The sequence below is a fragment of the Symphalangus syndactylus genome, chromosome 21 (genome assembly GCF_028878055.3).
Source record: "Symphalangus syndactylus isolate Jambi chromosome 21, NHGRI_mSymSyn1-v2.1_pri, whole genome shotgun sequence".
Classification (NCBI taxonomy): domain Eukaryota; kingdom Metazoa; phylum Chordata; class Mammalia; order Primates; family Hylobatidae; genus Symphalangus; species Symphalangus syndactylus.
This window is the reverse complement of record NC_072443.2, coordinates 73,590,828-73,617,205: the sequence shown is the minus strand read 5'-3', so window position 1 is coordinate 73,617,205 and position 26,378 is coordinate 73,590,828. Positions and strand designations below refer to the sequence as shown.

Below are 26,378 nucleotides of genomic sequence, written 5' to 3'. Positions count from 1 at the left end.
TGTCTAGCTCTTGCAATACAACAGTTAGTGAAGGCGCTTTCTGACCCTGCATAAGAACACATGATAGATTAGATAAGAAAGAAACAAAACACTTTTTAAAACCAATTCGTGGGCCGGGCGTGGTGGCTCACACTTGTAATCCCAGCACTTTGGGAGGCCGAGGCGGGCGGATCACGAGGTCAGGAGATCGAGACCACTGTGAAACCTCGTCTCTACTAAAAATACAAAAAATTAGCCAGGCGTGGTGGCGGGCGCCTGTAGTCCCAGCTACTGGGAGAGGCTGAGGCAGGAGAATGGCGTGAACCCGGGAGGCGGAGCTTGCAGTGAGCCGAGATTGTGCCACTGCACTCCAGCCTAGGCGACAGAGTGAAACTCCGTCTCAAAAAAAAGAAAAAGAAAAAAACAAAAAACAATTCGTGGTTGGGTTCAAAGGAAATAAAAATAAATACTCAAGTGGTTTATAAATACAGGGAATCATATCCAGAATAATGATCAGGATAGCAGACGTATGCATAGTTTTTAAAGACAAAAGACTGAATTCTTAACACTGACGTGGGAACTTAAGACACAGGACAGATCACCTATCAGACCAAATAAAAAACTGTAAAACAGAATTGTTTCCATAATTCATAATGGGTAGGACACCCATATAAAAAATAACCTCAGCTGATGATGTGTCCACAATATAAAAATTACAAAGTACATGAGGAAGTGATTCACTATTAGGGAGAATCAACTAAGTTTACAAATAAGAGGACTGATACTGAAATGAGCTTATAAAGAGGATATCACATAAGTAAGTTTAAATTTCCTGAAGACTTCATAAATGAGGAAAGAGAGTATAAATAAAAGAACTGGCAATTTTGGTTCCAAAATCAGGAGTTCCAGAAACAAAAAATGTTGTAATATAGACCTCAGTGGATAGGTCAAATAGCAGATTAGCTATATAGAGGAGAGAGGGGGAAGGGAGAGACAGAGAACGAGAAAGAGAGACAGATCTAAAGAAATAATATCGATTGCTGCCCAGAGTCATAGAGAATTGGAAAATAAGAAAGGGACATTAAAAGTCTTGAAAGGTAGAATGAGAAGGTCCAAATAATTTGCTAGATTTTTCCTGAAGGAAAGAATATAATGAGTGAGAGAAAAGCTACATTATAGTTGATAATGTGAACTATTAATTAAAGATACAAATCTTCAGATTGAAGAATTACATTGACTCTGAAGCAGGGTAAGCAAAAATAAATAAACAGCTAGAAATACCACAAATAAACTGTAGAACACCAAAGATAAAGTGAAAACCTTAAAGACAGCCAGAGAAAACAGACAGATTACATGTAAAGGAGCAGTAATTCCTCCAACAGTAGAATTCTCATTAATAATAGCAGGTGTCAGAAGACAGTGGAATATCTGCACAATGCTGGGAGAAAGAACTATCAATGTATAATCACGTACCCTACAAATCTACTATGCAGCAGTAAAGGGTGAAGCCAGAGAGCATGTTTCTCTCATAAAACCCTGCTAAAATGATCACTAAAGGAGGGGCTTCAGGGAAAGAGAAAAATGGAAACCTTGGAAGGAAAGAAAGAGGGGGACAGAAGAAGCAATTGTCAGTCAAGAAACTGGAAATTATATGAGTTAACCTGAAAGGATATTGATATGGGAGAAAAGACTAATATGGCAGAGGGTAGAAAATAGGATAGAAGAGCAATAGTCCACCCTAATGCCATGGATGTATAGGATGCAAGTGCTCTTGGGTACATCTAGAATTTTTCTTTACATTGTTGAGAAAGCATGGTAAAAATCAATTAATAAATGCAAAGTAAATATGAATGAATAAACTTGACACTTAGAAGTCTGATATTTAAATTCATTTTCAAAAATCCAATTACATACTCTTTCAAAAGATGGATTTTAAATACAAAGACACTTGCTGATATAGCAGACTTGGTTTTCTTTTTATCTCTTGAGAACCCAGAGTGCTTCGAATGAGGTCACTAAAACTCCATTCTCACAATAGATGCCAAAACTCACAGGAACATATTTTGGAGTATTGAGTGCTTTCTATGAACAAGATATAATAGCAGCTGAACATGTCTGGATCTAGGATCCCAAGTATTTTACATTATAACATCAAATTGAAGAACTGCTGATCCATGTTTGCCACAGGATTAGTTTTCACAGATGGCTGAGAATAAAACATATGAAAGGACATATATATATCTCCTTTCAGAATAAAATGGACACATATAACAGCATATGGTATAGTTATTTTAATTATGAAGTTTTATCACACCATAATTAATGATAAACTAGACATTTAAAAGACATGAAAGCATTAATTTGTTTTGTAATGCTATGATATAAATCTCTTTCTCTCTTACTTTCCCCAGATCAATTTTTCCATGTTATTAGGCCATTGATATTTTCATCATGCACATAGTTTTTAAAAGCCAGAGTAAATAACGGGCTGGATCATATTCATGTGACTGCACGTAAACCATTGTTACAAATAATTATATACAAGCAGTCTATTTACAAAGGCAAAATTAGATGGCTTTAAAAATTTTAGATAATCAAATCTCACTACATATTTGTCTAAAGACACTATTATTTATATTTTATTTGACCACTGATTTAAATAGTGAAGGCAGAGCTTGCCTTAAGGGATTTAGTCCAGCACAATCATAAATGTAAAGTGATGTGTACAAGTTTATCTCCTGCTATGAGTTTTGGAAGTCATATTTGGTACACTGACATGTTGAAACAAGTATTATGGACTGTATTTTTATGTCCCCTTGACCCCCGCCCCAAATTCATGTACTGAAGCCCTAACCCTCAGTTGATGGCATTTGGAGGTGGGACCTTTGGGAAATAATTAGGTTTAGATGAAGTCTTGTGGGTGGGACCCTCATGATGGGATTCCTGTCATTTTAAGAAGAGAATGAGACCAGGACTGTCTCTCTCTCAGCCATGTGAGTACACAGAGAGAAGGCAGCTGTCTGCAAGCAGGAAGAGGGCCCTCATTAGGAACCAAATCAAATGGCACCTTGATCTTGGACTTCCAGCCTCCAGAACTGTGAGATATAAATATCTGCTGTTGAAGCCATCCAATCTGTGGTATTTTGTTATAGGAGCCTGAGCTGACTAATGCAATAGGGTTCCCTGATGAGGTTGGAATTGACAAGTGGGTCAAATTGGAGGCGCCGATTCATTCGTCTCAGTTTTGTGCCCTCCAGAGGAGCAGGTCAGAAGGAAATTTGACCTTGTGTAGCCTCTGAATCACATGAGCCTAAATCTCTGGAATCTGGTGTATGCCAGTTTCCTTATGTGTGTTTATAATGAGAATGTTTAAAACCAAATCTTACCTTATGTTTTGTGGAGCATTGCAATGAGTAGATTACCCCGTGTGTACAAGGGTCTAGATCTTGTATTCTTGCCAGATGTTTCTTTTGGCTTCTGGTAGAAAATATTTGATAAGTTTCTTCCTCAACGAAATCTCTTTGTCGATAGAGTAAAATATAAATCAACATTGAAAGTGAAGTAGACACACATAAGTTGTTTATGCAAACAGGCAATAAAACACACCACTCTAAGGCATTTTTAGTAAGTTTTCTATTTACAGTATTTGTCAGGAGACTCATTTATGCTAAAGTAGGGTAGAAATCATTTAGTTTTTCACAACAATGCTTATATTTTACTGCATCTTCGTGCCTCTGTTTAGTCCATTCTCATGATCCCTGGACCAAAAAATGAAATGATGGAAAAGTCGAATTTTCGAGAAATGAAGCCATTGGGGAAAGATTTTAAAGAAAACATCTTCAACAAAGGCCAAGTAGTGATGATACACAGTGAATCTCTGTGAAAAAAAATCCCATGATGGTTCAATTATAATATAGGATTCAAAGTATTACTATATATGAAGATATCAATTATTCAAGTGAGATTTCAAAACAAATTCAAGTTTTATTTAAAATATAGCTTCCTTTGGGACATTCTTTTAACATTGCTGGAAGTACTTTATTTTCATTTTCTTTTGCTGAGCATTTTATAGTCACTTGGGGAAATTGTAGAATCAAGTATATGATGATGGATTTGAAAGGGACCAAATCTTAAAACAGACCACAATTTATCTTGACTTAGGTAAACTTTGACAAGATTGCAGAATATGCCTTATTACTTCAGATTATTCATTAGAATAATTCACTATTTATCAGCACATATTCATTAAGTGCCTGGTCTGAAAATTTTTATGTTTATTTCCTTTGGCCATCTCAATAATCCATGAGGTAGCTATTATTATTATCTCTATGTTCCAAAAAAAAAAAAAAAAAAGAAAAAAAAAAGCAGAAGACTAGAGAGGTTAAGTTAAAGCTTTCTGGTAATTGGCTGAGTCAGAATTTGAACCCATGCCTCTTAGATCTTAAGGACTATGTGTGTATTCACTATATTAGGGCTACTTTAATTTTCTCAGTAAAGAGATTTTCAAAAAGGATTCTAAAACAAAAGTTACCTCTTCAAAGATGTTTCATGGGTATTTTCACGGAAAAGATCATTTCCCCAATATTCATGTCTTAGACATACTTACATATGTAGCTTAAATTAAGCTAATTAGGATACAAGCATCCACATCTTGTTTAGAGAGTCAGAGATACTGATTAAGGGCCAGTGTGGATTCTCTTTCTTTTGTTTTGTCTTTAAAATCTTTGTCATTGTAATAAACTCAAAGTACTTTGTAAAGTGGAATGAGGGAAATTAGTAGATGAAGGCAATTGTAAGAATTTTCTTCTCCTCTCTATTCTATGAGTCTACAGACATAGGAATTTATTCCCTTATTCTTGTCCCAACTTAGTTTCTCATTGAAATGGATAAACAAATGCTTTCTTAAACAACATTTGAAAAAACAAACAAAAAGACACATTGACTCTAAAATTATATTCAAAAGAAATCACTGAATTTGACCCCTCAGGGTGCTAAGTTGCCCAGTGTTGACATCTCATCCGTGTCAGCTTGGATTTGTGAGTTAAGTTGGTGATATTTATTGGATGAGAACTTCCAATTTAACTGTTATTGAATCAGGAACACATTCGATAAGTCTTGTGTAAGTTTGGAATATGTACCAGAATTCTACATGTAAAGTCTTCCAGTCAAAATTTTCATTGCAAAAGTTTTGCACAAATCTAATCACTAGGTTAAATTTGTGACACCCTCTTCAATTTTAAGGTTGGAAGATTTAGCGAAAGTAACTAAATTCATGGCAATAAAAAAGAGAGCAGGGAAATATAAAGAATCTAGCATTTATCTGAGCATAAATATTAGAAATTATTGCAAAGAGGATATAGAAAATGACTAAGTTAATGACTTGTTTTCAAGTTTTAGGAGAAGGGTGATGCTTTCTTTTTTTTTTTTTTTTTTAGGAAATAGTCTGCATTGCCCTTTTCATTTTGTCATATTTTATTTTGATTTAAAATATTTTCTGGGATTCTATACTTTTGCTGTATTCTATGCACTTTCCAATAAATGATCTATTTATTTACATGAAAGGCAAGATTCCACAATGCAAAGGCAACACGAGGGACTTTTTCCTACAAGTTTTCTAATGAAAGCCAGTGACAGTTTTTTCTTATTTGGTTCTAAGTTTCATTTGCTTAAAATGAAAATGTATTCTTAAAACTAAATAAAAAAATATCATATTATCAGTATTTCTGGCTGCAAGTGAATGAATACTTATTCTGAATAGACCCATCTGAATGGCCACTCTATAACTACCGTGTTTTGTTAGAAAAGTATATTAAAAAGTAGAAACAGCATCATGAATGAAGAAAAGGGATAGAAACAAAGTATAAAATATGTAATCTTTTAAAAGGACCTTATCAAGGAGAATCTTAGTGAAACTTTAAATGGGAGATTCATACAATCCCAAAGCTTTCTTATTTCCTATTCAATGAATAATTTACTTTTTAGATGAGATTCACTAACATTATTGCAGAATAACTGTAATTGAAAATTATTAAAGTTCTATCTTTATTGCATTTTAAAACTCGTGCATTTGGTGTTTGACCAGGTCTGCCTCATCATTAAGAGTTTTGAAGAAACGCAAAATCTCTGTCTCCGAAAGAATAAAGAGCAAAAACCTTAATTGCTTTCTTGTTTCCCACAAAGATGCTAATATGATGAACTGAATGTCAGGAATAATAAGATAAAATGATGGTGTACACCCTGGCAAGAGAAAATAAAACATCTTTTTATGTAAACTGTCACCAGAACCTCAAGGAAACTCTTTGCTCTTTCTCTGCCCTGATTTTGAACTGCTTCATTAAAAGTAATTTTGTTTTACAGAAGGATAACACCCACATTATTCTATTAAAAATTTTAAGAGAAATCTTCAATTAAGAGGTTATTGTTGTCTGAAAGATTTTTCCATAGTTGGTTGGTAGCTGAAAATGTGATCTTCCCAAATTTGAATGGAAATATGACATTCATCATAGTTTAAAATAGATAAATGTCTTGTCTGTTTGAAATGCCAATGAACTTGATATTATTTATCAGATCCTTTGAAAATGCTGTAATTTTCAGAGAGAGAATTTTAAAAAGGAGAGAAATGAATCATCAATTCTTCTTGCCTTCAATTGATTGAAAAGTTAAATTATACAGAGATATTTATAGAGCCCTTGTTCCATGCAGTATTTTGGCTTTTAAGAGTTGAAAATAAACAAAGGATCATGGGCCTCAGTATAACCCCCTGAAAATCTTCCTTTTCATTGGTCTGGTGAGAAAGACCATAAAACCCACCTCACTGGCCACCAATATCTTACCCAGGGCTTGTCCTGATCTCAGTTTAGATACCTGCTTGGTCCACAGTGCAACTTGATAATTGTTTAGATACATAAATACATTTAAACCACTTACAAGGAAATCTGATTTAAACCATTAACAAATTCTTTCTATGAAAAAATATTTCTAGCTATTTATTTACCTAATAAATTTGTCATCTAGATAATTGCTTTTTTTTTTTTTTTGAGACGGAGTCTGGCTCTGTTGCCCAGGCTGGAGTGCAGTGGCACGATCTCGGCTCACTGCAACCTCCACCTCCCGGGTTCATGCCATTCTCCTGTCTCAGCCTCCCAAGTAGCTGGGACTACAGGCGCCTGCCACCATGCCCGGCTAATTTCTGTTTTATTTTTAGTAGAGACGGGGTTTTCACCGTGTTAGCCAGGATGGTCTTGATCTCCTGACCTTGTGATCTGCCCGCCTCAAGCCTCCTAAAGTGCTGGGATTACAGGCGTGAGCCACCACGCCCGGCCAGATAATTTTTTTCTTAATATGCACGGACAAATACACTTGGTTGCCAATTTAGACCACGAGAAGCACTTTGCAACTAAGGCAGTAGTGATCTGAATTACCAGATAGTTTCTCCATTGTTGTTACATTGTCTTTATGCCAACAAATTCAAATGTACGATTAAAAAATTTCTGTTGACCTGAGATGTCTGTTAGAATCTTTTTTCCCCCAACCTTTTATTTTGCACCCAAAATGTGTTCTGAGAAACGTTAATTCCCAGAAACACTCATCATGAAAGGGTTTCAGGTCAAATAATTCTGTGGAAATCTGAATACTGAATTATATTTTGATTAAAAGGATCTGTGAGCATGGGAAAGGCTCTGAGAAGCCCTGCATTCTGTTCTGTAAAACAGAAATCTGTTCTGCATTGTTCAATGTCCCACCTCTCAAACTGATTTAGCCATGGCACCCCGAGCCCTTTTTAACATCCAACATTTACTTGCTTCCTTTCAAACTGATGTTGTGGGGACCCTGCTGTGGTAAATATGTCTCAGTTAAACAACCTTTGTGAGGTAGCTGTTACTCCTATTTTACAGGTGAAGAAACTGTGGCTCAGAAGTTAAGTAACCTGCTCAAAGACATACAACTCTTAAGTGATATAGCTAAGATGTGAAGCCTCAGGTATGAAGCCTATCCTATAATCTGGCAATGTGACCAGAAAATATGAGGAGATAGATTTGTTTGAATATGTGCACTATTTCCAGCTACGCTTAGCAATTTTATCTATTCTGCTTTTCTGTGCACTCTTTCCTAGATTTCTTTTCTCCTCATGTTCATGTCATTGGGGTTTTGTAAGAAAACTACTCTTATTTATTTATTTATTTTTTGAGACGGAGTTTCGCTCTTGTTGCCCAAGCTGGAGTGCAATGGCGCAATGTCAGCTCACTGCAACCTCCACCTCTTGGGTTCAAGCAATTCTCCTACCTCAGCCTCCTGAGTAGCTGGGATTACAGGCACCCGCCACCACACCTGGTTAATTTTTGTATTTTTAATAGAGACAGGGTTTCATCACGTTAGCCAGGCTGCTCTTGAACTCCTGACCTCAGGTGATCCACCTGCCTTGGCCTTCCAAAGTGCTGGGATTACAGGCATGAGCTACTGCCCCCCGACCACTACTCTTATTACATACAGTATATTTACTTAGAAAAAGGTAATTGAATTCCATGTAATACAGTAATTAGGACTGGGCTGAAATAGTACATGGAACAGAAAATTTTATAATAAATATATAATGGCATAGAGGGAAGAAAAACATGTACATTACCTCAAAGCTGGGAATGACATCCAGGAAAATATTGTGAGTCCATTGAGCAACATGAAATGCAGGAAGCCACTGTCCTGGATGGACCATTTAAGCAAATTTCAGAAATATATATATATATATATATATATATATATATATATATATATTTTTTTTTTTTTTTTTTTTTTTTTTTTTTTTTGAGACGGAATCTCACTCTGTCGCCCGGGCTGGAGTGCAGTGGCGCGATCTCGGCTCACTACAAGCTCCGCCTCCCGGGTTCACGCCATTCTCCTGCCTCAGCCTCTCCGAGTAGCTGGGATATTTAAAAGCTTCAGTTTTATATGTAATATTAAAATAAAGGTTATATCAAGAAAAATGTTTAAATACATTAAAAGATTCCTCATAGTGAGAAAAATGTTTTTAATTTGTGTGTAAACACATTATCTATGTATATATCTTTATTCTCTATATATACATGTGTATTTTTGTGGTAAGAAAGCATGCACATGAATATACAAATATGCATAGATATATATGTAACTAATAAAAACAACCTTGTATTTGAATTGTTAAAGTGTCCATTTTGGTTATTTTAAATGTAATATAATTTTAGATTCCTTTAATAAATGTCCAGTGGATAGACTTATTATTATTATTATTTTTAATTTCCTGCATCAGATCTAGGTCTTTGATAAATACCACAGACAACCCCAGAACTGTAGGATGGGCTTGACAGTTCTTCAATAAAGGGCTGTGTGGTTTTTTTTGTCAGTGTCTTCCTTCTAGTGACAGCTGCTTTGTTCTTTTCTAGTCAGATTTTCTAGTTAACACATCAAAAGTGTATCTGTGTACACGAAGTACGAAGAAAACAGTTCAAAGAGGTAAGAGATTCACTTTTAACTCTTCACCACATTTTCCCTACACTTGTCACGAGAGACATTTCATGTGGGGGCTTTGGAATAAGGTGAGGAGTTCAGAATGGAACCCAGGGATGTATGGCATTTGGTGATTAGCATTTTAGAAGGCGAGTTGGTCAGCCAGTGCTCTAAGAGAAACCGAAATTAGTGAGAGCGAATCTAGGATGAAGAATTTGATTTTTTTCAAGACAGTAAAGCCCATGCATTTGATTGCATGCAGGCTTTTATATTCAATTCATGTCAAAGGTTGGTTTCTTCTCGCCATACCATGATGGCACGCCATGATGACAGAAGCTGCCTGCTTCACGCATGTACTCTGGAGTGTTGCTCTCACCTCTGCCAGCAGGAGGAGCTCTTGCACTCATGTGAGAACTGAAGTCAGCCATGCCTCCATGCTCACGCAAATGTCCTTGGAGGTGACACTCCAAGATTGTTTTTGACTGAGGCGACTAAACCTGAATTGGCAGTGAAATACTAAAACAGCAGGAGAGTATCCTCTAGCACCTAGTCTTCTCTTGAAGCTCTCTCAAGTGTGTGGTGAGTCGGGGATGCACTGAAGCAATGATCATGTAGAACAGTGATCCCCAACCTTTCTGGCACCAGGGACTAGTTTTATGAAAGACAATTTTTCTACGGACTGGAGGTGGGTGGGGGGGCGGATGGTTTTGGGATGATTCAAGCACATTACATTTATTGTGCAATTCATTTCTATTATTACATTGTAATACATGATGAAATAATTATGCAACTCACCGTTATGTAGAATCTGAGGGTACTCTGAGCTTGTTTTCCTGCAACCAAATGGTAAGCCCTATCTGGGGGTGATGGGAGACAGTGACAGATCATCAGGCATTAGATTCTCATAAGGAGCATGCAATCTAGATTCCTTGCATGTGCAGTTCACAATAGGGTTCGTGCTCCTATAAGAATCTAACGCCACTGCTGATCCGACAGGAGGCGGAGCTCAGGTAGTGATGTGAGCCATGGGGAGCAGCTGTAAACACAGATGAAGCTCCACTTGCCAGCTGACCTCCTGCTGTGCAGCCCTGTTCCTAACAGGGCACAGATCTGTACTGGTCCCTGGCCCGGGGGTTGGGGACCCCAATGTAGAATGCAGCCTTTCATCTCCTCCTCTCAGTCATACCTAGCATAAGCCCTGAGTAGGGGGGTGTCTAGAAAGAACTCTCCATCAGTTGAAATTGGCCCATACTGTACTGTATCATGTGTATGTTTGTAGTGCACCAAGCAAGGCAAAAAAAAATACACACTTACTTTAAAGAATTTTTACATTTGATCTTTTAACAAAGCATCAGAAGAGTCATCATGAGAAAAATAAAGACTTTGTTGGACTTTCTTCGGCGTTCTTTATAGTTGAGCATGGTTTTAAAATTTGAAATATGTAAGCTTTTCAGTAACTTGGGGCTTTGAAAGTCTTAAGCCGACCCAAGCAAAAGCCAATACACACAGCAAACAAACAAAATAGTGCTGAATTTCCTGAGCATCCACTGTGTTTCTGGTGCTGGTGCTGCCTTAGGCATGAAGGAGACAGGACAGTGACAGGGCAGGGACAAAGACTGGTGGCCGACTGCCTGGAGTCAGCCAAGTCAGCTACGTAGCTTAACTACTTAAAGCTTGCATTCTCCCATTTAAAAGTGTGGATTCTAACGATCCCACCTGCACAATGTTGTTGTTGTGTTTGAAGGGGGGTGTTACTTGGCATAGTCCATGCACTTGGCATGCATCTCGTAAGAAACTCAGAGGGACAACACCATTGACCAGGGGTCTCGACAGACCTAGGATATAATAACAAGTATCGATTTGGTGCCAAAAATTATCCTATTACAGTGTTTGTGTGGGACATTTACTTTGGAATTAATAAGATGTAAAAAGTTTTAGTCATTGAGGATTTTATTTTCACTAATACTATGCAGTCTATAATCAGGAATGTGATGGTCTTTATAATTTTATCTCTTTCCTGTTAATTTTCCTTTTTTTTTTTTTTTTTTTTTTTTTTTTTTTTTTTTTTTTTTTTTTTTTTTTGAGACAGAGTCTCGCTCTGTCACCCAGGCTGGAGTGCAGTGGCGCAATCTCAGCTCACTGCAAGCTCCCCCTCCCGGGTTCACGCCATTCTCCTGCCTCAGCCTCTCCGAGTAGCTGGGACTACAGGCGCCCGCCACCACGCCCGGCTAATTTTTTCTATTTTTTAGTAGAGATGGGGTTTCACCATGGTCTCGATCTCCTGACCTCATGATCCGCCCGCCTCGGCCTCCCAAAGTGCTGGGATTACAAGTGTGAGCCACCGCGCCCGGCCTTAATTTTCCTTTTTTTTAAGACAAAATTTCTCTCTGTCACCCAGGCCGGAGTGTTTTCTTTGTGTGTGTGGAGATGGGGTTTGGGGTTTCACCATGTTGCCCAGGCTGGTCTCAAACTCCTGGGCTCCAGCAGTCCGCCTGCCTCGCCCTCCCAAATTGTTAGGATTACAGGCCTGTGCCATTGCACTGAGCCCAATTTTCAATTATTAAAGAACATAAAGAATATAGATATGCTTATTAACAAATGTAAAATAACATTATGAACGTTTAAAACAGTAATAATTTAAAGTATCATTAACTGTCAATAAGAAAACAAATAGTGAAAAAAACATGTTTTTTATTCAAGATGAAAAGCTGTGAAACAGAACATTTTTCTCTATTTTAGGCATGTACTCCTTAAATTGTTTCTAGAATAGATAACTTTTGAAAGATTAGTTTTCTAGGTCTCAAAATAGGATTGTTTTGCAAAATAAGTTTTTTATCCTATAGCATAACTTTTGCATGCACTGTAATTAATAGCAACACTTTTCAATTTTTAAATTGTCTGCCAAATTTTTCCAGCCTTACTGTTCTCAAATGTTTTCTCCAATATTTTCTTTTGTATAGCATTCACCCCACCGTCCTAGGGCATTCCAAAATGTGTTTTTTGCAGTGAGGAATGCTCTCCTTGTGGTTCCCAACTCTCTGGACTTCTAAATTACCTGAAATACTTAAATAGTCCCTAGCCCTTACCTGATAACTCCTAGATAAATAGTTACAGCCTCAGAACCATTCAGGGGGCTTGTTAGAGCACAGATAGTGGGGCTACTCACAGACTTCTCATTCAGTGGGGCTGGGGAAGGGGCCCAAGACTCTGCATTTCTACCAAGTTCAAAAATTCTACTGATGCTGCTGGACTGGGGACATACTTTGGTAACCTCTATATTAGATCACGCCTTGCTGGTAAGCTAGTTTGTTTTGTTTTGTGTTTTTTGAGATGAAGTCTCGCTCTGTTGCCTAGGCTGGAGTGCAGTGGTGTGATCTTGGCTCACTGCAACCTCTGCCTCCCGAGCTCAAGCGATTGATTCTTGTGCCTCACTCTCCCGAGTAGCAAGGATTACAGATGCCTGCCACCACGCCTGGCTAATGTTTGTATTTTTGTAAAGACGACGTTTTGCCATGTTGACTGGTCTCGAACTCCTGAGCTCAAGCGATCCACTTGCCTCAGCTTCCCAAAGTGCTGGGATTACAGGCATGAACCACCATGCCCAGCCTGGTAAACTAGTTTTAAAGCACAATCCCTCACTCCCCAACCCCTGACCAGGTGATTATGGTGTTCAGCCATGCTTGGAAACCAGTGTTCTGGGAATAGTTTCCATGGCTTTGTCACTGCTCACATGTCACCTGGGCAGGGAACTGAGCCAGGGAGTAGAAAGCCTTTAAGATGCCTTCAGGTTTGCAGGGAGGAGCAGATCCCCTCTCAGAGATGTGCAGATGTTTTCGGGGCAGGGAGAGTGCAGGAAGGTAAAGCCTTCAGGCTTGTGGAGGGCCTCTGAGGATTCCCTTTCCAAAAGCATTTTAAGGTATCAGAATGAAATGGAGTCAGCATGTGTGAGGATAAATGAGCACCCAGCACAGGAAGTAGCATAGCAGGAATGCAGGGAGTGAGAGCCATTTTCAATGTTGTCGCCTCTGAACAGATTGGGAAGATGCCCGGAAGACAGATTCTAGGTCCAGCTTCTTCGCTGACTAACTGGGCACCCTGGGGAAGTCACAATCTCTCCTGGCCTTGGTTTCCTGAACATTCTCTCGCCTCTTGAATCTGTCACTGTGATTATTTGATTGTCTGTCTCCCAGGTTGTACTTTGTCTTATCCCCTACCATATCTCTAGCACATAGCACAGAGCCTACCTCACAGAACTTATTAGATGAATGAGTGAAGTTAATGAATATGTTTCTCTTCAATGTTCTGTCGGAGTACTTGCCTCAGAGTAGGTATTCTATAAATAACTACTGAATGAACTAATGAATAAACTTACAAGTTACAGGTGTGACTAATCACAGGCTTTTTATCATTTGCGGGAGAAATGTGTATTTTTAAAAAGCTTGTCCAGTAATTAGGTACTAGGGAATCACATATACACAAAATTTCCAAGTGTTCTAATGTTAGTTGATAACATTTTTACCTGACACGTAAGCATTCTTTCATTATTAGACTTAAAATACTGTACCTGCAGCCGGGTACCGTGGCTCACGCCTGTAATCCCAGCAGTTTGGGAGGCTGAGGTGGGCGGATCACAAGGTCAGGAGATCAAGACCATCCTGGCTAACACAGTGAAATCCCATCTCTACAAAAATACAGAAAATAATTAGCCAGGTGCGGTGGGAGGCGCCTGTAGTCCCAGCTCCTTGGGAGGCTGAGGCAGGAGAATGGTGTGAACCCAGAAGGCGGAGCTTGCAGTGAGTCAAGATCGTGCCACTGCACTCCAGCCTGGGCAACAGAGAGAGACTCCATCTAAAAAAAAAAAAAAAAAAAAAAAAAAAAAGAAAAGAAAAAGAAAATAATTTATTATATTTGAGGAAAGTCATTAAAATACATGTAATATAGTTCCAATACACTGATTTAAAGGCATATATATTTAATTTTTAAATATACTTTCAAAGCTGTTACACAGAGTTCCATAGTCCGGGTGATCAATTTCTTCCTGTCCAAGTTGGAAAGCCCTTGAAAGATACAGGATTCAAAAGAAACATTTATTAATTTTTAACACTGTCTTTTTCCTTCCTTAGGATCTTGTTTTGGTCTAGCAGATCGAGCAAATTGAACCACCATGTGTTTTCCAAAAAGCACATATCCATTAGCTTCCTTTAAGGCTTTTGCTGCTGCTTTTACGTTAGGAAGTCCAATGAAAGCTTATCCTTTCATACGACCTTTCGTCAAACGTATATCAAACATGATCCACTGTGTTTCTGATGAAAAGTCAACATATCTTCCAAAAATATATTTAAGGTCCTTTTCTTGAACATGTTTAGCTAAATTCTTTACATAAATTCTACAGTTTGGTTCACCAGGTTCATAACTTCTGAAAACTGAAAGTGTTTCCATTTCTTCTCTAGAAATTCTGTCCTTTTCCAATTCCCTTCTAGAAATACATTCTGATGACATTTCATCAGAGTCTTCTTTAATCTCTTCTGTGATGTTCAAATTAGCTTTGGGAAAGATTCTTCCAAATCCTCTGTTGGATGCATCATAACAGATAAATCATTATTTTTTTCTCACAATTTTTTTTGTTCTCTAAATCTTTCTTAAATGCAGCTGGCATGTCGGTAGATACATGGAATTCAATTCTTTTATTACCTACATGTTGTGGTTGGTCAAATACATCTGAAGGTAACAGCGCTGGGTGTAAACTGTTTTGTGAAGGACGTGAAAGTATGTTCAACATATCCTTTATTTTTCTCTTTTCTCTCACATGGAGCTGCTTTATTGTTTTGGGTCTTTGGGGCTAAAGATTTGCTAGTTCCATTAGTTTGTTCATTCTCTGTTGGTCCTCATCATCACTGCTGTCATCTTCTAATTCTTCACTAGATAATTCCTCATCATCGTCTGGCCAAGGAGATTCCTCAGGTGGCTGAGGAGATGTGGGTGGAAGAGGTGCATGCAACGGCATATGGTCTTCATAGATGGGAGGTCGCACAGTAATTGATCTAAAAGCTGTGGGCAAATTCATTTTCTTCATAAGATGAAGGACCTGTACATAGAACTTAGGCATGCTTGCCAAAGCATTTAGTCTGTTCGCTAGGATTGTGCTGGAAGGTGGTGGGTACATATACTTGAGGCATGAATTAGGAAAAGTCAGCCCATGCTTTGGTGCAATTCCATTTTCTACTGTCAAATACCCAAGTTCTTTCTTTTGTTTATCGTCTTTGACAGCGTCATCAGACCTTTTTTTTTTTTTTTTTTTTTTTTCAGAGACTGAAGTGGGACATGGGGAGTGAACTTGATCTTGCTCTTTTGCAAATTCAACGACTAAAGTATGACCTAAAAGTTTCAGCTGATGGAGTCTTGTCAATGCCTTTATAGCTGCCTTTTAGGGAATGTGGCAAAAGCTGTATGTTTTAGCTGCCCATTATCTGACAGGTCATGCACCGACTGTGCCTTGAAGTACTTCAGCAAGTCCTCTTTCTCCTCAGCAGTCAGCTCAGCTGGCAGGTGCCTCACCAGAAGGGTTTGGTCGCCCGAGGCAGGGAAAGCAAGGAGGAGCTTGTGCATCCCCTTCATATTGCAAATGGCTGATAGACAGCTGGCATTTTCAAGCAAAAATTGGCCCAGAGACATGTGGGACTCACTGTTTTATATGTCAAGATTAATTGTGAAAAGCTGGGCAAGGCTAAAAAGTTAGGTTTTGTTTTTGTTTTTTGTTTTTTTTGAGGTAGAATCTTTCTCTGTTGCCTAGGCTGGAGTGCAGTGGCACAGTCTCTACACACTGCAACTTCCGCCTCCTGGGTTCGAGCGATCCTCCTGCCTCAGCCTCCCAAGTAGCTGGGATTACAAGCATGTGCTGCCATGCGCTAATTTTTATATTTTTAGTAGAGACGGGGTTTCACCATGTTGGCCAGGCTGGTCTTGAACTCCTGACTTCACCTGATCTGCCTGTCTTGGCCTTCCAAAGTACTGGGATTATAGGAGTTAGCCATTGTGCCTGGCCAAAATTAGGCTTTTAATCAAATAAAATTAAGTGGAACATTTTGAACTGTCCAAGATGGGTAGCATATATTATACTTATGTGAACGAATGTTTTAAATTATGACAAAGGCTGTACCACTTAAGAGTGTGGGCTTCTATGTTTCAGAGAAATTGGTATCTAATGCAAAGCTTCCCAAATAATGATATAAGATATCATTTATTTTTATTCTAAAAGGAAGAATAAAATGTTTATATCCATATTTTATCATCACTATTATTATTTTCAACTTTCAGGATCCTCTTACTACATTCTTCCTTCTAGGGAAGACAGTGGTACAATCCCCAGCAAACAGCAGCCCATGGGTGTTTATCAGGGTCAGGATCATAAACTGTCAGAACTTAATGAGTCCCTGGCACTGGATGGCAGACAAGAGGCCATATGTTTTCATTCTCCACATCTAAACTCTAGGCAGACCAGGGAAGTTGATAATGGCTCCATTTCCTATCCTACTACCAATGAGATATAGGATCTCATGTCTTCGAAAAATTTATTTTTATTAACAAATATAAATGGAAGCTACTAGGATTGATCAGCATTTGCAGGTGGAATGACTCCTATTTGCCAAAACTAAATTAGTCCATGCCCCACATTTTGTTTTATTTTTTTGAGACAAAGTCTTGCTCTGTCACCCAGGCTGGAGTACAGTGGTGCGATCTTGGCCCACTGCAACCTCTGCCTCCCGAGTTAAAGCTATTCTTGTGCCTCAGCCTCCCAAGTAGCTGGGACTACAGGTACGTGCTGGCATGCTCAGCTAATTTTTGTATTTTTAGTAGAGATGAAGTTTCACCATGTTGGCCAGGCTGGTCGCTAACTGCTGACCTAAAGTAATCCGCCTGCCGTCGCCTCCCAAAGTGCTGGGATTACTGCATGAGACACTGTGCCCAACCATGCCCCACATTTTATAGATGATAGTTCATACTCTGGAGTACAAAGATTAGTAAGGACCAGAATGGATAACGTTCCTGGGTCAGGCATCATTTTACAGTTCACATATTGAATGAATGGAATAGCCCGCAGAAGTATGTAGGATCAAAGGAAATAGTGTAAAGTGATTTAAATGTGTCTGGGGGAGCATCCCTCTTCCTGTTCCCAGTTTCTAGGCATTCTTGCCTTCCGGCTGATCCTGACATTTGGAGTGCTGCAGTAAGTCACTCCATCTAAGACTGTCTACACAAGACATGCCTCAATTCCCCTTATTCCTCTCCCAAACCAAAACTACCATTTCTCCATCTGAATAGCTGCCAAGAATGTGTATATTACTGATAAGTTCACCCTGACAGTCCCTAAATGTCCCAATAAATACTAGTCCAACAAGAAAAATAAAAATGAGTTTCAAAGTTAAATATGTACTTCACAGACCCTTCTTGGAGATTCCCAACAAATATTCGCCCTGAAAAGTCCCAGGGCAAGAATCCAGTTGAATATTTTAAACCATTTCATATTTTAAAAGGAAGCCTGATAATTCAAAAGACAAAGATTGAAATAGGGACTCTCATGATTGGAATAAAGACGTCATATGATTATAGAAGATTTCCCTATCTTTCCTCTTTCAGAAATTTTTTTCTCTTATTTTAGAAATTCTTATTTGAAAGGTTGCCCTTTCCTATTCATCTTTCGATTGTCTTAACTCTTTAAGAAAGGGAGCCAATCCTTGGCTATGCTTTGGGGGTGACATGAGGCTGAGAGGTCCAGACAAGGAATTCTTTTCAATTAGGAGCAAGATAAGAAGCATTTGGGGCATGAAATTAACATTGTGGTTTATTACTAATGATGTCTATTAATAACCCTCAGTATCTCTCTTAAACATTTTCGCCTGGTATATCTGGTAGTGCAGGAAAGTGAAAAGTATTAAAAATGTAGATAATTTATAGCGGTGTAGAAAGTAATATTTCATGGAGTAGGTAAATATAGTAATTTTCAATTCTAAAAACTGCCTTATAAGGTTTATGTAAGCATCAAATGCATATAAATCTTTAACACCTGGTCTGGAACCAATAAATATTTTCTATTAAAAATAACAGAAAAGAGCAATTTCCTTTCACATTTATTGGATACTGGGATTATATGTATCTGGCCTGTGTCTCTATGTTCTGATTTAACATTTTGATAAAAGTAACCTCTTTTGTAACTGATAAGCTTTCCAAGTGGTCAAACTAGTGTGGTTGTCAAATGTGACTGAATTTTCTGTTAAACAATGGGCAACATTTATTAAGTACTTACTGTGTTCCAGGTTTTAGTTTAAGCTTTTCAACATATACCATTTCATTTCCATAACAACCTTAAAAGATAAACATTGTTATGATTGTACTCATTTCCCAGATGAGGATACTGATGTTTAAGCAAAATTAAGTAAACATCAGATAAACAGCAATTGGTGGAAAACATTTGAGCATCTTTTAAAATAAATGTGTGATAGTATATGTTTGACATGGAAACAACGTTAGGGATGGCCTATTTTAAATATATCTTTCATAAATAAGAGTAATGAGGCCTACAAAGGGATGGAATCTTATTCTTGATGACCCAGCTGGTAGTCAGACTGAGATCTTTTATCCAGCAAGTGCATTTTATTCAATGATCCTGGGACTGCTTATAGATTATAGTCTATAGATATGAAAGTAACCCTAATTAAACATATCTCTGAGCTAGTTGCAGCAGATTGTATTTTCCATAATGGATGAATCTATAGCTATAGCTATATATTCCATCCCACATTCTCTTTTTAAAATATGATATGGACACTGTTCCATGAAGAGATGGGGTCTTTGTTCTGCCACTTTGAAAATGGTTAGACTTTATTTTACTTTAAAACATTATTTATTTAATGTTATATATTTAAGCTGTACAACATGATGTTTTGATATACTTGATACATAGCGAAGTGGTTACTATACTCGAGCAAATTAACACACCCATTATGTCACAGAGAAGTAACCCTTTGTGTGTATGTGGTAAGAGCCCCTCTAATCAATGGAATGGCAGTATACACCTGTTTGAATTTTAGAACTGTGGTGAAACAGTGATGACAGTCCCCCATGCCCCCTCTTTATGAATAGGGCTGTTCTTAGCAGGGAGTCTACAGCTGTCCCACCACTGAATGTTGAATATTTCTGGAATAGATTAATTATCTCCTTGATTAACAGTCTTAAGATGGAGGCGAATATAGTTGAGCAGCTATAAGTCAAAGAATTGCATCTGAGGAGCCACATCCATACATGGACCTGAGGTGATTGTGGCGACAAGATCGTGGACTTTGAGCTGATTTTGCAATAAGACTTGAGGGTTTCAAGAGAGGAATGGTATATTTTGCATGTGCTAGGGTTGTGAATTATTGTGGCCAGAAGCAAACTGTGGCAGATGGCATTTCCAAAGTTGGCCATACAAATATACATCCCATGCTGTATGCTATTCTTACAACGTGATAATGACATTTCTTTGTTCCCTCTGCTTGAAACTGGATGTAACTTGGTAACTGTCCTGAGCTATAGAATGCAATGGAGGTGGCACTGGGTGACTTCTGAAGTTAGCACATCAAAGGTGATGTGGCTTCTGCTTGGCCCTCGCTCCCTCTTGGGATGCACATCTGTGGAACTGAACTCAGTTATCATGTTTTGAGGAAGCCCAGGCCACATGGAGAAGCCAGGTGAACATGTTCTAGCCAACACCTTCAACTAGGTTCTCAGCCAATAGCTAACAAAACCATGTGAGTGGATGAACTTTTAGATGATCAAGCCCTCAATATTCAAGGACTCTAAAGACTTCAAAGATTTTTAGGCCTCCATCTCAGGCATCAGATATCATGGAGCATAGACATTCTATTCTCTCTGTGCTCTGTCTGTACAAGTTCCTGACCTACAGAATCTATGAGTACAATAACTGGTTGTTTTATGCCACTAGATTTTGGGATAGTTTATTACTCAACTATATTAAATGAAACTCTGGTCAGTTAATAATAATGTTGAATGCCCAAATAAGTATATAACCATTGTTTGGTTACCACTGGTATAAAATAGGGTACTTTTGACTGCAAGCAACAGAAACTTAACTCAAGCCAGTTTTAAAAATAGAAGATATATTATCTCACTTAACAGAGCCCAGAAGTCAGACAAGCTTTAATTGTGGTATTCTGAGTGGCTCAGCGGTATCATTGAGAAACTCAGACTCTTTGAATTCATAGAGCATTCTCAGGACAGCATTATTTTAGTCTAAAAGCAGGATGCTTTTGAAAGTTACAAGTTTCCTGTACAGTCAAAATTATGTCTAGAACAAAGAGTCTTCTGTGGTTCTCTCTTAGGAGTAGGAAATTTGCTTAGAAGCAACCCCCAACCTCATGAGGTTTTTCCTGCTATCTCGTTGTAAGCTGAAAATTCTTATTTACTAGACTGTGAAATGAACATGATTGGCTCAGCCAGTTTTCTGGGGCAGGGTAAATACTGGGAAGTTGCCTTCATGTCCATTATTTCCTTCTCTTATTTATCTTACTCCAATCATGAACATGAAGAACAGGGTTTAGTTAATGCAAGGCAATAGAATTTGCAATTAAAAAAAAAAAAAAAATAGAGGGTTTCGCTCTGCTGCCGGAGCCCAGTGGCATGAGCATGGCTCATTGCAACCTCAACCTCCTAAACTCAAATGATTCTCCCACCTCGGCCTCCTGAGGAACTGGGACTATAGGCATACCCCACCACACCCAGCTAGTTATTTTGATTTTTTAAGTAGAGGTAGGGTCTCACTAAATTGCTGGTCTCGAACTCCTGATCCCAATTGATCCGCCCATCTCAGCCTCCCAAAGTGTTGGGATTACAGGCGTGAGACACTACGCATTGTCAGGATTTGCAATTCTTGACCATGCTTACAAGTAGCCTACCTATAATCAGATCTAGAGAATAAATAGGAGATGATATTGAGAAATAAAAATAAAATTCCGAGCTTCCCAACTGACTGAAAGGACCCCCTCTTGGCCAAGGGGACCCTAAAGAAACCTTAAAAACTGAGTTCTTAGCCATGGCAGGGTGGGAAGTCAGACACACCTCATTATATCCCCTCCCTGACTAAACACCATTAGGCTTTCTTCCCTAAGGGTTAAACAAAACCAGTCCTTTTGAATGACTGGGTCCTCCACTGATATCAACCAACTGCCTGATGCTACCCCTCCTTTTTGTGACTTCAATACAGCAGCCAACCAGCATTTCTTCCTGATAAAAGACCGTTGACCATGGGATGGTTCTGGACAGTCTTTGAAGGCTACGCACAGAGGGGCTTTGTGTCCTCTGCTTCACATTTGGCTGTATAGGGCCTAATTGTAATACATTTAAATCTCCACCCCAAAGTGAACATGAGATACGTGTTGTGTATCTCATTACCTATTTGTAATACAGTTAAGTCTCCACTCCAGAGTGAACATGAGATACATGTTGTGTACATGTTAGCCTACTACACATGCCCATGCCTCCCCTTCACAAATGTTCACAGCTCCTCCTTTAATCTGTGGGATATGTATATTTGGCAACCCCTATCAACATATATCCTTGTCTTATTCTTCCCAACCTCAAGGTGCCTGTTTTTGGCTTCTGGCAGGAAGCTATATTTTCCAGCCTGTGAGAATGGCCATCCTGCAGGCTGCAACCCTTTATGAGAAATAAAACTCTCCTTTCCAAATTTAGGAACCTTAGGTTGGGTGCGGTGGCTCATGCCTATAATCCCAGCACTTTCGGAGGCCAAGGCAGGTGGATCCCTTCAGCTCAGGAGTTCGAGATCCGCCTGGGCAACACGGTGAGACCCTGTCTCAAAAAAAAAAAAAAAAAAAAAAAAATAACAACAATTTATGAACCTTGTCATTCTTCAATTGACAATGTGCAATATTTGAAATTTCTTTAAAGATGAGCTTTGTAAGGCAGATCTTATCAAGGTAAATGTACATTCCCATCACTGACTTAGATATGACTGTTTGCTACCAGGTGAATGGTGTCTGTTAATGGTCTCACCTGTGAATAAATGAGAGAAACAAGTATATAGAGCACTGTAATATTGTGATTATAATATTATATTTTAAGAAATATATGCTCCCAACCCCCATTTTCTAGCACGCAGCTTCTACAACCTCTGGAATCTCTGAAGTGATATGTCTTTTTAAATGCCGATGAGATGACTAATGGCTGGTGGCCCCTAGATAGCTGCAGGGTGGGAGCTGGTTTCTAGGGGAACCAGTCATGTGATTAGAGAGTTGTAACTTTCAGCCCCACTTCCTGACTGAAGGTTGAGTTGATTACCAGTGGCTGATGATTTAATCAATCAGGCCTGCGTAAGGAAGCCTTCATAAAAACGCAAAAGGGGCCGGGTGCAGTGGCTCACGCCTGTAATCCCAGCACTTTGGGAGGCCGAGGCGGGCGGATCACAAGGTCAGGAGATCGAGACCATCCTGGCTAGCACAGTGAAACGCCGTCTCTACTAAAAAAAATACAAAAAATTAGCCGGGCGTGGTGGCGGGCGCCTGTAGTCCCAGCTACGCGGGAGGCTGAGGCAGGAGAATGGCGTGAACCCGGGAGGTGGAGTTTGCAGTGAGCCGAGATCGCGCCACTGCACCCACTGCACTCCAGCCTGGGCGACAGAGCGAGACTCCGTCTCAAAAAAAAAAAAACAAAAACGCAAAAGGACAGGATTCAGAGAGCTTCCAAGCTGCTGAACACATGCAGGATGACCTGCTGGAGAAGGCATGGACTCTCTGCCCCCATCCCTCGTGTCTTGCCCTAAGCATCTCTTGTTTGGCTGTTTCTGAGTTGCATCCTTTTATAATAGATCATAAATGTAAGTAACATGTTTCCCGGAGTTCAATGAGCTATTTTGACAAATGATTGAGCCCAAAGGGAGGTTATGGGAATCCTTCAATTTATAGCTGGTGAGTTAGAAGCACAGGTCACAGTCTGGGGCTTGTGACTGGTATCTGAAATGCGGGTAGTCTTGTGAGACTGAGCTCTTAACCTGTGGGGTCTGACACTGTCTCCACATAGATAGTCTCAAAATTGACCTAAGTTGTAGGGCACAATTGAGTTAAATTTTAGGCAGTTGGCATCTGTCAAAGAATTGATGTGTACTGAGGGAGTGTGAGTAAAGAGAGGAAAAACAGTTGTTTTTTCCTTACTCAGTCATAAATATATGATCCACATGTTAATTAATTTTCTGAGGTATAGCAGGTAAGAATCCAGGCTTTGGGTTCAGACCGATGTGAGTTTCCTCATCTGTAAAGTGAAGATAGTATTTTCTACCTTGCTAGGTGGTTGTAAGATTAAATGAAATGGGCCAGGTACAGTGGCTTACGCCTGTAATACCAGCACTTCAGGAGGCTGAGGCAGGGAATCACGAGGCCAGGAGTTCGAGACCTGTCTGGCCAACGTGGTGAAACCCTGTCTCTACTAAAAATACACACACACAAAAAAAATTAGCTAGGCATGGTGGCAGGTGCCTGTGATCCCAGCTACTTGGGAGGCTGAGGCAAGAGAATTGTTTGAATCCGGGAGGCGGAGGTTGCAGTGAGCCAAGATTGTGTCACTGCACTCCAGCCTGGGTGACAGGGCGAGATTCCGTCTCAAAAAAAAAAAAAAAGATTAAATGAAATGATGTATGTGAAGAACTGTGTGCCCAGTAGTGTTCCTGATACGTAGAAAGTATTCAATAAATGATTTTTTTTTAACTTTTTTTTTTTTTTTAAATAAAAAGTACTCAGTATGACCTACGAATTGGAGAAAAGTGTTAGGTACTACATGGAGGCATCCTTATATTTCAAGTGTTTTTGTTGACAACAGTTGCAATGATACAATATTTGCCGGCCAAATAAAATATTTCCCAATGGATATATACTGAAAGTAGCAAACGAATAAAGTGTAAACATATGACTTAGCTTGCATGCTTTACATACAAGCATAGTTATATTTAGCTTAAGACATAACTAAGGTATTTCATTCTTTAAATGTATATATTATGGTACATAATTTAATCTCAGTAAAATAGAAAAGCATTTTATGACATATTTCTAATTCATTGTTATTTTATTACTTATACATATGATACATATTTATTTCTAAAACAAATATATCTCTTTGGCCACCTATTTTATTTTCTTAGGATACAGGCAGTACATTACTCATGAATGGCAGTGTGTGTCAGTTATTTATCTTTCCAAAGTATCTAAAAGTGAATGAAGCTTGAATTGGGCAAGGAAGTATCATAAATTAAAAAGTGAATCTCTAAGAAAAGCTGGAAAAAGGTTTGAATAAAATTAAAGTACATTTTGCCATAAAATGTAACTGTCAAAGTGGCATGAACCCAAATATGAATTAGAATTGAATTGAATTTGTATTTTTATCTGCACTAAAGAATCGTTTTGAAATCATTGATCTCGGCCAGTTTAAATCTTTATTTTTCTGATAACATGTCAATCAGGTATAAAGGTGGTGAGAGACAATTTAAACCTGTGCATTTATTTGTCAATAAAACGTATGCTCTTATTGGTTTTTTCTCAGTTGCATTGTTTTATCATGTCAATATTTCATAAGATTATATGACTGACTAATGGGAATAGCTATTACCACTGTTGATGTACTTTGAAAATAGCAATCTATATTTTATAGACCAGAAAGAGACAACATCTGTACCTTTGACCTTATTGAGCATGAAAGTAAGTTAATGTAAATGAAATTTATCTATTATTTCACCTATTCACAATTAGCTTCTTATAGCCTCAGGAATAAACATTAGAATGGGTAATTTACCCTTTTTGGGTTTGTAAGAACGACTTATGAATCGCAAAATTCTTCAGAAGGCAACTTAGAGAACAGAAATACCTTAATGCAAGCCAGAAAAAAACAGACAATGGGCATTTTTGCATAAGTCTTTTTCTCATTAAAGTGATAGATGCATATTTTCTGTGGACATCAAAGATAAAAACACATAAGCCAAAGGAAAGCAGTCCTGTTCAATCTAATATCCAGAGACACCCATGGTTAATATCAGTGCATATCCTTCTAGTCTTTTTTCCATACATGAAACTCCTTTTCCAAGAATATATTCTATATGTTATGTAACAACCTGATATTTTACCAAAGGAAATTCTGTACTTTCTATGTTATGTATACACTTTGTCAAGAAACTAATAAGCTAAAGCAGTTCATTTTTACTATACCATTTTTCTCCATGTAATGCCTTGCTTCTTGTGTTTAATCACTTGAGCATGTGGCTTTTGCAGCTAGATAATTTGCTTTTATAAAATACCCTGTGTTCTCTAAGTGTTTTTTTTTTTTTTGCACTGATTTGTCAGTTGATATAGTTAAGTTGTAGTTTAAATATACTTTCAATATAATGTAAAGGTTTTTCCCTGCAATACATCTCCACACAAAATTGGAATATTTTAATCAGATTTTTATTTGTAAAACATGGTTAATTGTTAGATTTATGGCCATGCCCATAGCTATCTTGGTGAATATGTCTGGGGAATGTGTGTAGTAGCCAGCTTCCAAGATGGTGCCTAATGATTCTTGTTTCCTGGTATTCACACCCTTGTATAGTCCCCTCCCATGCTGAATAGAACTGAGCTGTTCACCAAAAAGTTATTGTGGGTGTGTGACTCCCAAGTCTAGGCTATGAAAGGCATTATAGCTTGCTTCTACCTTCCTCTATTTTGTACCCTCATCCTGGGGAAGCCAGCTGCTATGACATGAGTACGTTGAGTGGATCTATGGAGGGGTCCATGTGTCAAGGAACTGAGGCCTTTGCCAATAGCCATCTGAGTGAACTACTTGGAAATGAACCCTCTGGCCCCAGTCAAGCCTTCAAATGATTGCAGCCCTGG

The 26,378-nt window shown here is 38.5% G+C and overlaps 1 protein-coding gene across 1 annotated transcript; it reads right to left on the bottom strand.

Moving 5' to 3' along the window:
- Positions 1-14,548: 14,548 nt before the first annotated feature.
- LOC129471420 (RNA-binding region-containing protein 3) lies at positions 14,549-16,100 on the bottom strand. The gene is given in 4 exon segments (XM_055259940.2): positions 14,549-15,052; positions 15,054-15,882; positions 15,885-16,031; positions 16,034-16,100. Coding segments are annotated over 4 exon segments (1,392 nt in total). The 3' UTR covers positions 14,549-14,703.
- Positions 16,101-26,378: the final 10,278 nt, after the last annotated feature.